The sequence below is a fragment of the Hyla sarda genome, chromosome 13 (genome assembly GCF_029499605.1).
Source record: "Hyla sarda isolate aHylSar1 chromosome 13, aHylSar1.hap1, whole genome shotgun sequence".
Classification (NCBI taxonomy): Eukaryota; Metazoa; Chordata; class Amphibia; order Anura; family Hylidae; genus Hyla; species Hyla sarda.
In genome coordinates, this window is record NC_079201.1 from 5,409,159 (window position 1) to 5,425,854 (window position 16,696).

The 16,696-nt window shown below is 42.4% G+C and overlaps 1 protein-coding gene and 1 long non-coding RNA gene across 2 annotated transcripts in view; one reads left to right on the forward strand and one right to left on the reverse strand.

Annotated features, from left to right (window-relative positions):
* Positions 1 to 16,696, reverse strand: part of LOC130297609 (uncharacterized) — a 105,241-nt gene that overhangs the window by 50,870 nt on the left and 37,675 nt on the right. The gene's annotated exons all lie outside the window — the stretch shown is intronic.
* On the forward strand, positions 1,076 to 14,810 carry TRIM16 (tripartite motif containing 16). The gene is made up of 6 exons (XM_056550248.1): positions 1,076 to 1,864; positions 5,359 to 5,454; positions 6,342 to 6,575; positions 6,953 to 7,124; positions 8,238 to 8,333; positions 12,422 to 14,810. The coding sequence occupies exons 1-6, from the start codon at positions 1,361 to 1,363 to the stop codon at positions 13,192 to 13,194; spliced, it is 1,875 nt and encodes a 624-aa protein (XP_056406223.1). The 5' UTR covers positions 1,076 to 1,360; the 3' UTR covers positions 13,195 to 14,810.

The following is a 16,696-nucleotide window of genomic DNA, read 5'->3' on the forward strand; positions in this document are numbered from 1 at the left end:
TGCTTCCTTTACAGGTGCCTGCTCGGAGCGGTAATCCGTCGCTACGAGCAGACACACTGCGATTTGTGAGTTGCCGTGCGCATGCGCAGTATACTCACACATCTCTGCAGCTCTCGACCTAGCTCATAGAGCAGGGGGAGCGGCGCGGATGTGTGCGAGTACACGATGCTTGCGTAGCGACTCGCACATCCCTTCAGTGTGTCTGCTTGTAGTGGTGTATTGCCACTCCAAGCAGGCACCTGTAAAGGCAGCATACAGCTGTCCTTCAGCAGCGGATCCGCAGCGTAATACTCGCTGGGGATCCGCTTGTGTGAACGTACCCTAAGGGTTTCCTCATAGCATTCTCCCAGCCCTCTGGCAGGGAGCACTTGGTAGGTATTCACATTGGTGTGGTTGCACTGCGGCAGTCATTGTTACTGTGATGCTTTGTCTGTGGGGTGGTGTGGTCCGGAGCCAGGGGCTTGATTGGGCAGCAGTGGGGCTGCCTGGCCACTGGGTCGCTCCCCCTGTGGGCATGGTGTTGCGGTAGTGGTGACCGGTGCTACGCCAAAGTTGAGTTGGGGACCCACTCTAAATAAGTGGCCTTGACGTGGCGAGTGGGCTTGTTCTTTTTGATCAAAATGTATACTAATAGTGTTTGAATTTATGCTGAGAAGCAAGTAGATCAAAATACAAATTGTGGATGTGCGGCTGTGTTTCTTTTTCTCTATTTTTTGTCTCATAAATAATGCTGCCAGAATACCCCCATAATATATTATTTGTACTATATTTTAATAGCTCGACATCAGGTCTGACCAGAAGCCAAGGCTTCCAATTTCCTGGGCTCCCTCCACCTTACTTCAGGGCAGTGTAGAACAGTGGTCTCCAAACTGCGGACCTCCAGATGTTGCAAAACTACAACTCCCACCATGTCCAGACAAAGTTGTAGTTTTGCAACATCTGGAGGTCCACAGTTTGGAGACCATTGTTGTAGGAGGTCTTGAAAATTGTGGCGAGTCCCCTTTAATTTTAGGAATGTTCCACCTTATATCTACCCAGGGTGCATTTCCCTCAAGGCTAGAAAGTGTTCTGCAAACTGTGAGAAGAAACTGGAACATTTTCGGAGGGCAGAGCAGATGATGTCAGCACTGTCCACGTCCTTCCTTGTGCAAAAAATTGCAGCTTGTTTGCCAAAGAAATGCCTGACGTGAAAGAAGGAAGCAGCGCCCTGTGTGATCTTCAGCAGACTCTTTCCTGGCACACAACCGGTTAAATGCTCTTGGCCGGGTTACTCAGTCAGGTGTGGCCCTCCGTAAACCTGATCTTCTGCAAGAGAGAAAGCAGATTAGGTGTGTGACTCCAGCTTGCTAGCTTCTTCAACATGGACGACACGGAGAGCAACTCCAAGCCGATCTCCAAATGTCAAAGCTGTGGAGAAATCTCCATGGTCCACCACGAGGAGGACATTGTGGGCAAGACGTCTAAAAGCCACTCCATAGCCGAGCTGGGACCACTGACCATCGCTGGTTCTGAGTTAGGTGGAGTTAAAGATTCTACCATGGAGAAAATTGAGGAACCCGAAGGCGACGAGGTTTGGTGTGACTTCTGCTTGGAGACGAGGGTGAAGGCTGTAAAGACCTGTCTTACTTGCATGGTGAATTACTGCACTGCCCACCTAAGACCCCACATGGATAACCCTAAACTGCACACCCATCAGCTGGTGCCCCCCGTGAACGATGCTGCCTTAAGGTCCTGTAACCTCCATAATAAACCTCTGGAGTGGTTCTGTAAAGAACACTTGATGTGTATCTGTGAAGAATGTGCAACAGGGGACCACAAAGACCACAACCCAATCCTTTGTACGAAAGCGAGGAAGCAGGTGGAGGTAAGACCTAAGCTTAAAGGACTTCTCATTGTTCAATCTTCCGTATATTGAAGAATCTGAATGCAGTTCTCTTAAAGGAGAACTCCAGCCAAAACTATCTTATCCCTTTATCCACATGATAGGGGATAAGTAGCTGATCGCGGGTCATGGGCCCGACCGCTGGGACCCCCAGCGATCTCCGGAACAGGGCCAGGCTGTCAGTGAGGAATACGTGTCGTCTACCGGTAGACTGCACTTGCTCCATTCATTTCTATGAACTCAAGCATCACCGGCGCACCCATAAAAATGAATGGAGTACATGCTGGCTACCGGTAGACGACATGCGCTCCTTCACTGACAGCCGAGGTTCCATTCTGAAGATCGAAGGGGGTCCCATGATATAGCCATAGATGTCTGACAAGTAAGCGAGGAACCACCGGCCGCCAATCTCTGTGTGAATACTCATTGTATAGAAACATTTCATTCTACTTTTATATATTATAGGTAGAATGTCACAAATAAATCGGTATCTTAAATATATTCAATATTTTGGGTGTTTATTTAGATTTTTCACAAACTTGCATTTTATTACTAATGTACATGCTCAAAATGTTTAGAAATTTATGGATGCCTGAGCAAGTGTGTACAGGATGTTCAAAGGGGACTACACCTGACATGATGGTACTTGTCCAAACAGAAAATCACTGCTAACATCTATGCAAACTTAGGTACAAAAATATAACTACTATAATACTGCTCCTATGTCCAAGAATATAACTAGTATAATACTGCTCCTATATACAGGAATATAACTACTATAATACTGCTCCTATATACACGAATATAACTACTTTAATACTGCTCCTAAATACAAGAATATAACTACTATAATACTGCCCCCTATATACAAGAATATAACTACTATAATACTGCCCCCTATATACAAGAATAGAACTACTATAATACTGTTCCTATATACAAGAATATAACTACTATAATACTCCTATATACAAGAATATAGCTACTATAATACTGCTCCTATGTCCAAGAATATAACCACTATAATACTGCTCCTATATACAAGAATGTATCTACTATAATACTACTCCTATATACAAGAATATGACTACTATAATACTGCTCCTATATACAAGAATATGACTACTATAATACTGCTCCTATATACAAGAATATGACGACTATAATACTGCTCCTATATACAAGAATATGACTACTATAATACTGCTCCTATATACAAGAATATGACTACTATAATACTGCTCCTATATACAAGAATATGACTACTATAATACTGCTCCTATATACAAAAATATAACTACTATAATACTGCCTCCTATATACAAGAATATAACTACTGTAATACTGCTATATATATATATATATATATATATATATATATTACTATTCTATTGCCTCCTATATACAAGAATATAACTACTATAATACTGTCTCCTATATACAAGAATATAACTACTATAATGTTACTCCTATATACACGAATATAACTACTTTAATACTGCTCCAATATACAAGAATATAGTAGTTATATTCTTGTATATAGGAGCAGTAATATAGTAGTTATATTCTTGTATATAGGGAGCAGTATTTTAGTAGTTATATTCTTGTATATAGGAGCAGTATTATAGTAGTTATATTCTTGTATATAGGAGGCAGTATTATAATAGTAATATTCTTGTATATAGGAGCAGAATTATAGTAGTTATATTCTTGTATATAGGAGCAGAATTACAGTAGTTATAGTCTTGTATATAAGAGGCAGTATTATAGTAGTTATAATACTGCTACTATATACAAGAATATAACTACTATAATACTGCCTCTTATATACAAGAATATAACTACTATAATTCTACTCCTATATACAATAATATAACTACTATAATACTGCCTCCTATATACAAGAATATAATACTGCTCCTATATACAAGAATATATCTACTATAATACTGCCCCTATATATAAGAATATAACTACTATAATACTGCCCCTATATACAAGAATATAACTACTATAATACTGCTCCTATATACAAGAATATAACTACTATAATACTGCCTTCTATATTATGTGGTATGTGGTGTGTGTGTGTGTGTGTGTGTGTGTGTATATATATTGTATAGAGGGCCCATAGCCAGAGTCCCTAGGACGTCGGGGTCCCTCTGTTGTAGATCTCTTCTTGTCACCTCACATTTAGTCTATAACTATATAGTCGTTCTATTCAATATTAATATAAGTATAAGGATACATATGTATATATTTAGTTATCTACCTGTTTGGAGCGTAGCAGGACCTTTGGAGGTTCCCGTGACATGTTCACCCACAATGCACTGTAACGTGAGTGACAGTCGTTACGGACCAATCCAAAACGGCCGGCCCCTGCCCATATAAGGGACCTACGCCATCTTGATCCCTCTCTTGGGTTGCTGACTCTGGAAGAGGTAGGACCTCCGCAGCTTACAAGACAATTTATTAGGCCAAAGCCTTGCGGCCTCTGCCTATAACCTAGCGGATAGACTAAGCAATTCCCCGCTACTCATCGCAAGATCACTGGACCTAATTACTCCCCTAAATCCATCGGATCTCTGCTATACAATCCTTCAGAAGCTATATTGGGCTTACCTGATCCCAACCGACTGTCAATCGCTGCTCAAGTTTTATGTAAAGAGACTTTGATATCTGGACTGTTACTGTTACTACATGCACAGAAACACCTCAGTAAAAGTTCCTGCAAAGCGGTTGTGGACAATCCTTTATTTCTGCATCACCTATTGCTCTTGGGAAGGGTGGCAATAGGCCTAACAAGAACACAGCATTTAACCCCTCACCCTGGCGTCACGAGTGACAAGGATTAACAGCGCCCTTAACTATCCTGCACAACGACACCCTACACTCCCACAAGACAGTATCCTCTCATCCGCCACCACAAATATAACTACTATAATACTGCTCCTATATACAAGAATAACTACTATAATATTGCTCCTATATACAAGAATATAACTACTATAATACTGCTCCTATATACAAGAATATAACTACTTTGATAGTAGATTATATAGAATTTACACTAAAAATACAGGTGTTTTGTTTTGTTTTTTTGTCATATCCTGAGGGTTCTTTTCACCTGATCCTGTGGGAGGTGACACCCAGCAGTCACACCTATCTCTAGTTTGGCCTTAGTCTACAATTATTCCTGGTGGATAATCTGCACCTCTTAGTCCTGATGCTGGGGGAGGGTTAATGTTTGGGAGGGACCTGGACGCTGTAGACAATAATCGGTCAGTCTTTTTCCTGTTGATAATACTCAGGTATGAACCAGATGGGCTTGTTCTTTGTGATGACCATGATCTTTCCTAGGATAATAACCTTTGAATATGTCCTATGTGAATTTCCTCTTTAAATATGGGCGTGGCTGTGACTACTATAAGTTGTCCTCTTACATTTATAATATATAAACTCTGTCACACCTTCAGGCAGAAGTTAAAGAGCTAGTCACTGAATACGGGTGGAAGCTGAAATGTGCCGAGAATGCGATTGTCAAGCTGGAGGCGAACACGTCATCTATACAGGTAGAGGAACAGTCATCGCTGAGACTTAAAATGATATGACACCCCAAGATATATAACTTACTCATATAGTGTTATCACAAATTGTACTGGCTTTATGTGTTTGCTTGAATTACCTCTGACAGGAAGTTGTGTGGTTCTCTCATTGTCAGTGTTGTGTTGTCCCAGCAGCTCCATGACTCCTCCCTCTCTCCTGACAAAAAGTTGTTAAGTCCTACTTTTGTCAGTGTGGCGTTGTCTTAGTGAATCCCAGAGTCTACCCTTTCTTCTGACAGGAAGTTGTGTTGTCTTCTCATTTTCAGTGTGGTGTTGTCTTAGCATCTCCCCAACTCATCCCTCTCTCTTGAGACAACGCATCATCCTCTGGTGTCTCAGGAGGCATGGCTGGATATTGTCTCTGACCTATAGCCCCACCCTTTAGTGATGTCATCACCTCTGATCAGCCCATTCAGTTACATAATCATGTAGTAATGATGAGGAGTCAGGAGGTTTTAGCACTGTGCGGCAGTGAAATTGTTGTTTAATGGGCATATTCTCAGTTTTATATTTAAAACAAGTTTCTCCTGTTATATGGCATGTAATAGGGCTCCATTGTGGGAGGTTGGGAGCTCCAATAGAGTCCCCAACTACAATACTCACCATTACTTGCACCTGCTCTTCTGTTTAATTGTCCCCCACCACACTCTATTGGTCACCGCACCCATGATGGCTGACTACATATCCCATCATTCACTGACAGCCTTCAGCATGGTGTAGAAGAAGGGGTGGATACTAGTAATTCAACAAACATCTATGGGTGCTTTATCTCATTGGGTTCAGAAGATGAAGGTATGAGGTGAAGGTTGGTGAATTTTGTAGAAGACTTTTTTTTTCCTTTTCTGTAACTGCAGATATCAGTTGTGGAAGTGAAGCGAGCCACAGATCTTCAATTCCAAGAACTTCATGATGCTGTCAAGAACGCGCATGCCAAAGTGCTGGAGTTCCTGGAGCAACGGGAGAGAGCGGCCATTAATCAGTCCATAGGGATAAAGACACATCTAGAGCAGCAATGCAACGAACTCCGCAAGATGAAAACCAAGGTGGAGGGGATCGCCAATCACACCAGCGAGTTCTGTTTCCTTCAGGTATAAGGAACATTCATAGACTTTCATGAAATTGTCCATGTGGTGCTTCAAGAACCCAAGGCTACACTCTATTTGGGCATCACTTAATGTCCCAAAAACAGAAAGAACTAAAAAATGAATAAACAGAGAGAAGACCACAGGTTTAGAGCCCATATTCATCGGGGATATTTCTTTCACTTTATACACACTTGATTCCTAACCAGCATAGCCTACAAATTATATTGTAATATATTTTTTTGTTTCCCCTGTTAGTCAAAAGGGGTACTGCATATTTGTCATTTACATGTTTTTTCTCGGTTGGGTGACTTTTCAACCACATTTTTCTATACTCTTGAAATTCTTTCATATGTCACCTGTCCTATATGTAATTTCTGCAGGAATATTGTGAATTTAAGAAGGCGGCAGGAGATGACCCCCTCCCCAGTGTTTACATCGGACTCGTGGACAAGCTGTCGGGGATTAGGAAGGTGGTGAAGGACTCAACCAGGAAAGTCATTCAGGACCTGCAGACGTCCTACAATGATAAGCTTCAGGAGTTCGCTAAGGAAGGTGTGTGTGTGTGTGTGTCCCGGATGTTCCAGGACAGTAGATAAGTATGGCAACAGATTTGAGAGAGAATTACCCGCTCAGAGCCATATTTGGTTAGGAGAAAGGACCCTTCAAATCCACAAGTGGTATAAAGCTGCATGAAACTTTTATCTTGAGCTCAGGACACGCGGTGCAAGCGAATAGTTCATGTGAGTAAATATTTAATCTGGAGCCAAATACATTTATTTTATGACCTCAAAAATAACAAGAGGACAACACCAAGGACAGGTGTACATTAGACAACCGAAAAGCTGATTTAGATCATTTTCTGCCAGTGGTGGCTTTTTGTGACATAAGAAGTTCTTCTGCTGTGCAGGATTTTTTTGTTTGCCCGGAGTTACAGATCTGTATTCCAAAAATGAAAGACCAGGCCACAGATCATGACAGAGACCAACCATGATTGACAGATCTGCATCCTATCAATGGAAGACCACAAGTGGCAGAGACCAACCACAATTGACACATCTACATCTCATCAATGGAAGACCAGACCACAGATCATGGCCGAGACCAACCACGATTGACACATCTATATCCCATGAATGGAGGACCAGGCCACAGATAATGGCAGAGACCAAACATGATTGACAGCTCTGCATCCAATCAATAGAAGACCAGGCCACAGGTTACAGCAGAAACTGACCAGGGAAGACAAATCTGCATCTCATCATTGGAAGACCAGACCAAGCAACAGATCCCATCTGATCGTGGATCTTTCATTTTTACCGCATTGTTACCCAAGGAGACATCCTTCACAGCCCAACTATGAATGACAAGTATAAGATTTTTTTAAATAATAATTGCAGACAAAATATTTGACGAGCCACCTGTTGATTATTGCGGGTACTGCACCTAGTTGTTTTTTATTTTTATTTAAGGGACTGTCCTGCCAAAATTGGATGGTATAGTGTTATACCTACCGACTGGCCTGTGGGGGGTTCAGAGACCACCAGACAGAATTGCCATGTCATGCTTCGCCCCCTTGGGCTCAATCAGGACTCTCCATAATATTGTTAACCAGGTTATTCAGAGGACTTCGGTAATTAATCTCTCTTTCTGTAATTTATTTTGCAGAGGATGTCGGCATCAAGACCATGGTATCTGCAATTGTTCCAAAGAGCCACAAGATAACTGCCCCCGACCCCTCGACTAGAGAAGACTTCCTGAAATGTAAGTGTACTTGTAGAACGCTGTCATGTTATAGCCTCAGGACAACCAAGGCTCTGATTTTGCATCTGAAGAATGTTTCACAATGTTGCACAGTAATGGAAAAAACAAAATTTTTTTTTTTTACGTTTTTTGCTTATATAGTGCAGCATAGGCTATTATTAGAGAATAATATGGAGGTTCTTGTGTATATGTGCTTACATGTTTAAGTTGATGTGGCAGGCATGGGGTTTTCTGCTGTTCTTATTTGCACAGTTGTGGTAAAAAAAAGAAAAATGTGTGCAGAGATTTAAGGAAACTCATGGCAAATTAAAAAAGAAGAAAAAAATAAAAAATAAAAGAAATGCAATATGTGAACACAGTCACAATTTTTAAAGGGGTACTCTGCCGAGAAATATTGATGTCTAATCACGGGGGTCCCGCCGCAGGGGACCCCCATGATCTCCTCTGTGGCACCCCAGTCATCCTGTCCACGGAGCAAACTACACTCCGTGCTGGATGACTGGCGACTACAGCCACCACGCCTCCTCCATTCTTGTCTATGGGAGGACCTGGGACGGCTACATACTAGCCATCACGCCCCATCCCATAGACATGGATAGAGGGGGCGTGGCGTGACATCACAAACACGGAAGCTCCAAGCTTGCGTGTTCCGGACGCCACCCCTGTCGACCTCAGTGTACAGAGCCCCGCTTGTCCTCAGTGTACAGAGCCCCGCTTGTCCTCAGTGTACAGAGCCCCGCTTGTCCTCAGTGTACAGAGCCCCGCTTGTCCTCAGTGTACAGAGCCCCGCTTGTCCTCAGTGTACAGAGCCCCGCTTGTCCTCAGTGTACAGAGCCCCGCTTGTCCTCAGTGTACAGAGCCCCGCTTGTCCTCAGTGTACACAGCCCCGCTTGTCCTCAGTGTACACAGCCCCGCTTGTCCTCAGTGTACACAGCCCCGCTTGTCCTCAGTGTACACAGCCCCGCTTGTCCTCAGTGTACACAGCCCCGCTTGTCCTCAGTGTACAGAGCCCCGCTTGTCCTCAGTGTACAGAGCCCCGCTTGTCCTCAGTGTACAGAGCCCCGCTTGTCCTCAGTGTACAGAGCCCCGCTTGTCCTCAGTGTACAGAGCCCCGCTTGTCCTCAGTGTACAGAGCCCCGCTTGTCCTCAGTGTACAGAGCCCCGCTTGTCCTCAGTGTGCAGAGCCCTGCTGTAGGGACAAAAATATACATATTTTTTTAACCAATGTATATTACATTATAAATATAATGTTGTTTTTTTTTTATAATATAGATTTTTATTAGCTTTTAAAAAATAGCAGTTTACAAATACAAAACGCAGTTGAAAAATGGTAGATATAACATAAGGATGGGACTGAGGTCTCCTAAAAGGTAGCAAGTCTGAGCCATATTAGCGTATATCAATAGATCTCAACAATATTGTGTACAATATTTCTCGCAAACATTAGAAACCGGGAAGAAAAATAAGAAAATAACAGGATATTGTGTAGGAAGAAACCAATACAAATTGGGAGAGAGGGGGGATACACATTTTACTGTTTGTGTAGACTATACCATCTGCAGTGGAAATTTCCTGTTTTCCTTAAGCAGGGACTGGTTATACCACTGTGTAACTTTACACTCCCAGCTCTATGTAGGTCACACTCTCCTCTTATCACTATCAGTACATAAAGTTCACTGAGATAGTACTAATTGTTCTTTAATGCACTTACTCAGCTCTGCTCTACCGTCAGTTTTTACAGCCTCATAAACCCACGCTGTAGCAATTTCTGTGAATATAAACATAATAAACACTTCATTTAGTAGTCTCACCGCCAATAGGTGAGCCATCACTGGACCTGGAGCTTCCACAGTCTCCACCCGATTTAGTCATCTCCAAACTGTGGATCTGCAGATGTTGCAAAACTACAACTGCTGGGAGTTGTCATTTTGCAACAACCGGCGGTCCACAGTTTGGAAGATCGGCAAAGAAAGAACTTGCGTTGTACTAAAATTGTAACTTATTAAAACACATTAAAATGCATGCTGATCCAAAAGAGAATCCTCCCCAAAAAAATATTTTAAAAGGTATGATCAGTATCAATATCAACCAGTGCAAAAATACAGGTAAAATAAACAAAAGCATATATAAAACAGAAACGTCCCTACGTGTTTCACCTGGATGGTGCTGGCTTCATCAGGGGACAAAACTGGAAACAGTCCAAGAATATGCATGCGGATGTAAATCCAGACAAAAGTACATCAAAAGGTATTATCACTATCAATATCACTCAGTGAAAAGTACAGGTAAAATAAACAAATGTAATGCACAAGACAGAAACATCCCTACGTATTTCACCTGGTCTGTGCTGGGTTCATTAGGGGACAAAATAAGGAAGATGAATAAAACAAGGTGAATAAAGTCATGCACTGATTCATCTGAAGGAACGGAGTGCTGCTGATTTTTTGGTTCTTTGTATACTGGATGGCCTTTCACCCGGAAAAGTACAGTGGTTGTGCTGCTCTCCTGTGAAGTGTGTGTGTGTGTGTGTGTAATATTATATATACTGATCCAATAGAGATAGTAGCACCAGTATACAGAACTACTATATAGGTACAGTAAATTTAAAAAGGCATATACATTGCCAATGAATCCTATACCTAAATGCATGGCTAGGTATAATCAGTATCAATATCACCAACGGAAAGGTAGAGGTAAAATAAACAAAAGCCATGTACAAAACAGGAACATCCCTACATATTTCACCTGGATGGAGCTGGGTTAATTGGGGGCAAAACTGGGAACAACAGCCCAGGAAGAGAATCAACTTAATGGGGTTATCCACCTAAAGGTTATTTTTAGTACTTACCTGCCAGACAGTAATGGACATGCTTAGGAGGATCCACACTTGTCTTGGGGCTAAATGGCTTTGTTGTGAGATTACCATAAGCTGTGGCTATTGGAAATGGCTATTTCCTGTTGGAGTTCCCTCCCTCCAACTGCAAGTCCCATGATTCCTTGTTTGTAAGTGTGAGGTCACTTTTCTCCCTCCCACACATCAGCCACCCCACCCATTGAAACACACCTTAGCTGCCTTCCATGGAATAGACCAGTATTTTTCTAACCAGGGTGCCTCCAGCTGTTGTAAAACTACAATTCCTTGAAGAATGATCTCCCACCTACCCAGTGGTTGCTCCACCCATTATAGCAGACAGGCTCCCTCTGAACACCTGACTAGGGATGTAATGTCTAAATCTTGGAAAACCTGAGACAACACTCATTTTGTATGCTGTTAAAAATAAACCTTGGGGGGAAAATCACATAAGAATTGAGAGACCACCATGAAACAATGGTACAGACACTAAATTATGAACTACACTAACTTTACAGCCCTGTATCATACATAGTCAAATAAAAAAATAAAAAATACTGGAACACCCCTTTAAGAGAATGGCTCAAGATATGCAGAAAACAAAGAGTAAGGACCATAATAGATAAATGGTAGTAATATCTAGGCTCTGAATAGAGGAATAACCAGTATTAATATTGCCCAGTGCAAAGCACAGGTTAAAAAAACGAAAGCATCTGCAAAACATCCCTACGTGTTTTACCTGTATAGTGCAGAGTTAATCAGGGGACAAAACTGGCAAAAACAGCCCAAGAAGAGAATCAACTTAAGCTAATACCCAAACATACGCAGATAAAGTGTAAGGGCCATAAAAGTCCGGGCCAGGCTGATAACCAGTCCAAGTAGAGCAGCCTTAAGTGATCATGAGATATTGGTGTAATAATCTGAGCTATTCTTTCCATGATCTGTAAGCAACAAATAACCTGCATATTGACTGTTTCCAGTGAACAAACATTATGCAAGCGACCCCAAAAATGACTTGATTTGTTTTGATTTCTAAAAAAATGTTGACCAGAGGAAAAGTTGCTGAGTTGCCCATAGCAACCAATCAGATCGCTTCTTTCATTTTCTTTTTCAAAAAGGCCTCTGAAAAATGAAAGAAGCAATCTGGTTGCTATGGGCAACTCAGCAACTTCTCCTCTGGACAGGTTTTGATAAATGTCCCCTTTGTCTTCATCTTTTATGTTTTATGTAATTGTAGATAAGACCAACATTACCCTGGACCCGGCGACAGCTCACCGCTTCCTGAGGTTGTTGCAGAACAACCGTAAAGTGAACAATGCTGCCCCATGGCAACAGTCTTACCCTGAAGACCCGGAGAGGTTTGAGCACTGGTGTCAGGTCCTCAGTGAAGAAAGCTTTTATATGGGCCGCCACTACTTTGAGGTCGAGTTCAAAGGGGAAGTTGTCTACATCGGTGCAACCTACAAGTGTATCGACAGAAAGGGGAAGGAAAGCAACAGCACCATAACTGGGAATGATTTCTCATGGACCCTTAAGTGGAATGGTAAAGAATTTTCAGCATGGCACAGCGATGTGGAGACCCCACTAAAGATGGAGAAGTTTACAAGGATTGGAGTCTATATAAACTACCAGAGAGGCACGGTGCAGTTCTATGGTGTTAAGGACACCATGATGCTCCTACACAGGTTTGAAGCAACTTTTACCGAACCCCTTTATGCCGCTCTTTGGCTTCCCAAAAAGGAAAGTTCGGTGACCATAATCAGTCCAGATGACATGGTCCAAACTGTAGAACCCAAGGCTTTGCCAGCCATTTCCAAGGACCCAATCATGTTGACAACTACTAAGACAGAAGTTGTGGTCAATACCACCATTCAGACCATCAAGGTGGAGGCAAACGGGAGTCAAGAGACCACCGAGTCTGTCATGTCAACACTGTCTTCTGTTGTAGAGACTAATGGAACACCGGAATCAGGAGGAAGCCCTACCATCGCTAAAGTCACCATGGTTTAACATTGTGTTTTGGTCCTTTGCTTGGTCTCAAACATTGTTCTGGTGAAGAACTTTTTAATATAGATTTGGGTTGTATTTTATTGAGATTAGGATTGGAGATCATTAAGTCTACAGTCTATGCACCCCACTATTTTAGTATTACATTGCTCCTACTATTGGTAAATCATCCTGAAATGGGACAACCAATTATGTGCACAGAGTAGCCACTCCTCTACCCCGTGCTCCTTCGCTGCCCATACAAAATGCATTAGAGAGTTCCCAGAATAATTCTTCATGATACGTTTTCTTCACACAAGTTTGACGCTACAGACGTGTAAAGTTTGTTATTTTCACACTTAGAATAAATAACTCCACTAATAATGAGTGTCCACAAACTCTTACTCCAATAGAAATGCTAAACTGAAGGACAGTGATGATATATTTCATACCTCCATATCTGCATTACCCCTGCGGCGGTGCTACAGCAAAATGGCTTACCTGAAGAGATGAGCGCAGTGCACTTACACATTGGTGGTAGCCTACAAAGAAAAGATGAGCTTGGTGTTTGCTGTGTCAGGAAGCTGGAAATGTAGGCAGAAGATTTGTGAGTGGAATTAATTACTGATCATAGACAGCTATAGTAAAGCCCACATGATCAGTGAATGGTTAAAAAAAAAAAAGGGGGCGCAATATGCCGATAAGTGCCTAGACTGGCAACTACAGAGGAGGCTTAAAGAGGGACATATAAAGTGTAAGGATCCAGTTGCACTTAGATCTCAGAACAAGGAATGAGGGAGACACCATGGGGGTACAATAGGCACCTAGGTCACAGCACAGGGAATGTAGACACAACATGGGGTACAGGAGGCAATGAGGTCACATTACACAGGAGTGGGAATAGACCATGGAGGTACAGAAGGCACTGAGGTTACAGCATAGGGAATAAGGGACATAACATGGAGGTGAAGGAGGCACTGAGGTTTTAGTGCTGGGAATGGGACCACACCATGGGGGTACAGAAGATAATGAGGTGGCAGCTAAGGGAGTGGAAGACACCATGGGAGTACAGGAGGCACTAAGATGATAGCAAAGAAGTGTTATATATTAGTTGTATGGACATTGGGGTCATTGCACATGTGTGTATACACTTGGGGTACTGTATGTGCCAGTCTGGGTATCATTATATTACTTGTTTTCCCTGGTTGTAATCTTTGAATTTGGTGTCCAATCTGAATATTGTTTTTTCTAATTAGAAACCTGGTCAAGTAAGTCCAGTTACATTTGCTAGAATATAACCCGGGTCAAGTCTAGGTCAAATTAGGGTGATCACAGCACCATATGGCATTCGGGGGTGGGGGGTTTACCCAAGACCACACTGAGAGGGCAATCCTCTCCAAAATCCTGTTTCCTTTTCCAAAGGTAATAGAAATCTAGTCAGAAGTGAGAAATAGCTGGGCAAGGACTCTTCTGCAAACACTTTTTGTGGGTTTTAGATGGAGATACATATTAGCAAAGTCTACTCAAGTCTCTACAGTACAGTAATCCAACCTGTGTAGGCCCTTTACAGTAGAAAAGTACCTTATTAGACTGTTCCTATCAGCTTTTGCTTCCCTATGCTATAAAAGGACTTCAGTAAAGTTTCAAGTTCAAGTTGTGTCTGAAGTATTTTTACTGTACATACACAATCACATGTACACCCCCCCCCCCCTCAGACACCATATAAGGTGTACCCTGGGGTCAAAGGACTAAACTGTGGACCTCCACCATTACAGTAGTTGCAAAGGCTCACAGGGGACCCACCAGGTTAGCAAAACCACCTAGCCATTTGTGACACTACTGTAAACATTCCCAGAAGAACTACTGCCCACAGCTAACATGGACTACTCCAAACATCCTCCTTGTGGGCACTCCATATTATATATTATATTTTGGGGGTGGACAGGGGTCACCATGGGTGCTCAGACCAGTCTACAGGGTCTCATACACAGCAAGCAATGTTTATTATGATCTGACTCTGAAACTTTTTTTGGGGAAATTTGCTCTTTGGCATCTAATCTGAGGATCAAACCATATTGGCTTGCCTTCAACCCCCAAACATCAATGAGCCTTGAATACCCATGGCCCTGTCACTGGTTGTCCTTCAATGGAGCAGTTTTGGTAGGTACTAACCACTACATACTTACTGGGAACATCCCACAAGACCGGCCATCCTGGAGATGCTCTGACCATGTCGTCTACACATGTACAGTTTGGCCCTTGTCACAGTCAATCATCACACTTGCCCATTCTTCCTGCTTTAAACTACAAGAACTGACCGGGCACTTACGGCCTAACATATCCCATCTGACATTTTGCATAAATTTATATCCTGCTGAGGCTGTGAAAAAAATCGAAAAAACTCTGTACTTACTGTACCTATCCCTGGTCCCTTGTCACTCCCAATCGGTTCTGTCCAGTCCCCTGGTCTTCTATTTGCTTCCAAGATGAGTGCTCAGAGCAGGACATGCCGGCTCAGATAGGACATCACTGTGGCCAGTGATTAGGCCAAACCAGGTGATGAAAACTTGTTTTGGGGAAGCGCCCCCCCTTCAAGATAGACTTTTTCTACAGGATCCGATCCGTGAGTCTTTAGCTACACCCCTGTCCTCATCCATAGTGTCCCAGGTGGTAGGAGTGTCCAGATGGCATTAATGCCCCCCTTGGTAGCCCAACACAGTAGTAGTGCCCCCTTTAGGCACAACACAGAATGCCCCTCCTAGTACCTTATGCAATAATAATGCACGCATATCTATCTCTCATAGCTATCTATGTCATATCCATCTATTTTAGTTATCTCTTTACCAAACTGCCTATTTAATGCATAGATACAACAATATAGATTGGTGTCTCCTGTGAAGACAACATTAGAAGAAATCTGTCTCTCTAGCACCACCTAGGAAAAAAACTGCCTCTCTAGCACAACCTAGGAAGAAAACTGTCTCTTTAGCACCACATAGGAAGAACCTGTCTCCCTAGTACCACCTAAGAAAATTCTGTCTCTCTAACTCCACCTAGGAAGAACCTGTATCTCTAGCACCACCTAGGAAGAAAATTGCCTCTCTAGTGCCACATAGGAAGAAAATTACCTCAGTAGATACACCTAGGAAGGAACCTGTCTTTTTAGTGCCATCAAGAATTAAAACTGTCCCTCTAGCACCATCTAGGTTGAAAAATGTCTCTTTAGTGCCACCTAGGAAGAAAATAGTCTCTCTTAGAAAAAAACTGTTTTCTCTAACACCACCTAGAGGACATTGCCTATACCCTTATGCTGTTGGATCTTTGGATGAGAATCAGTACCATAGACTGTACATGTACAGAACAATGTCACAATCCTGCAGAAAGTTTATATTCAGAAGACCAGGCTCCTCATCTCAATGTCACGTCTGTGTGGTTGCGGATTTCGGCTCATAAATCGTTTCCATCCACAGTCTCCGGGTGGCGATACTTTTTATTGCTAGCGTTTAATGTGAACACTTCTGTCTGC

Bases quoted from the DNA above. Each gene is read 5' to 3' on its own strand.
- TRIM16 (XM_056550248.1), top strand. From the start codon at position 1,361: ATGGACGACACGGAGAGCAACTCCAAGCCGATCTCCAAATGTCAAAGC. The intron at 5,455-6,341 runs GTAGAGGAACAG...CTGTAACTGCAG, and splicing joins CGAACACGTCATCTATACAG to ATATCAGTTGTGGAAGTGAA. The intron at 8,334-12,421 runs GTAAGTGTACTT...ATGTAATTGTAG, and splicing joins TAGAGAAGACTTCCTGAAAT to ATAAGACCAACATTACCCTG.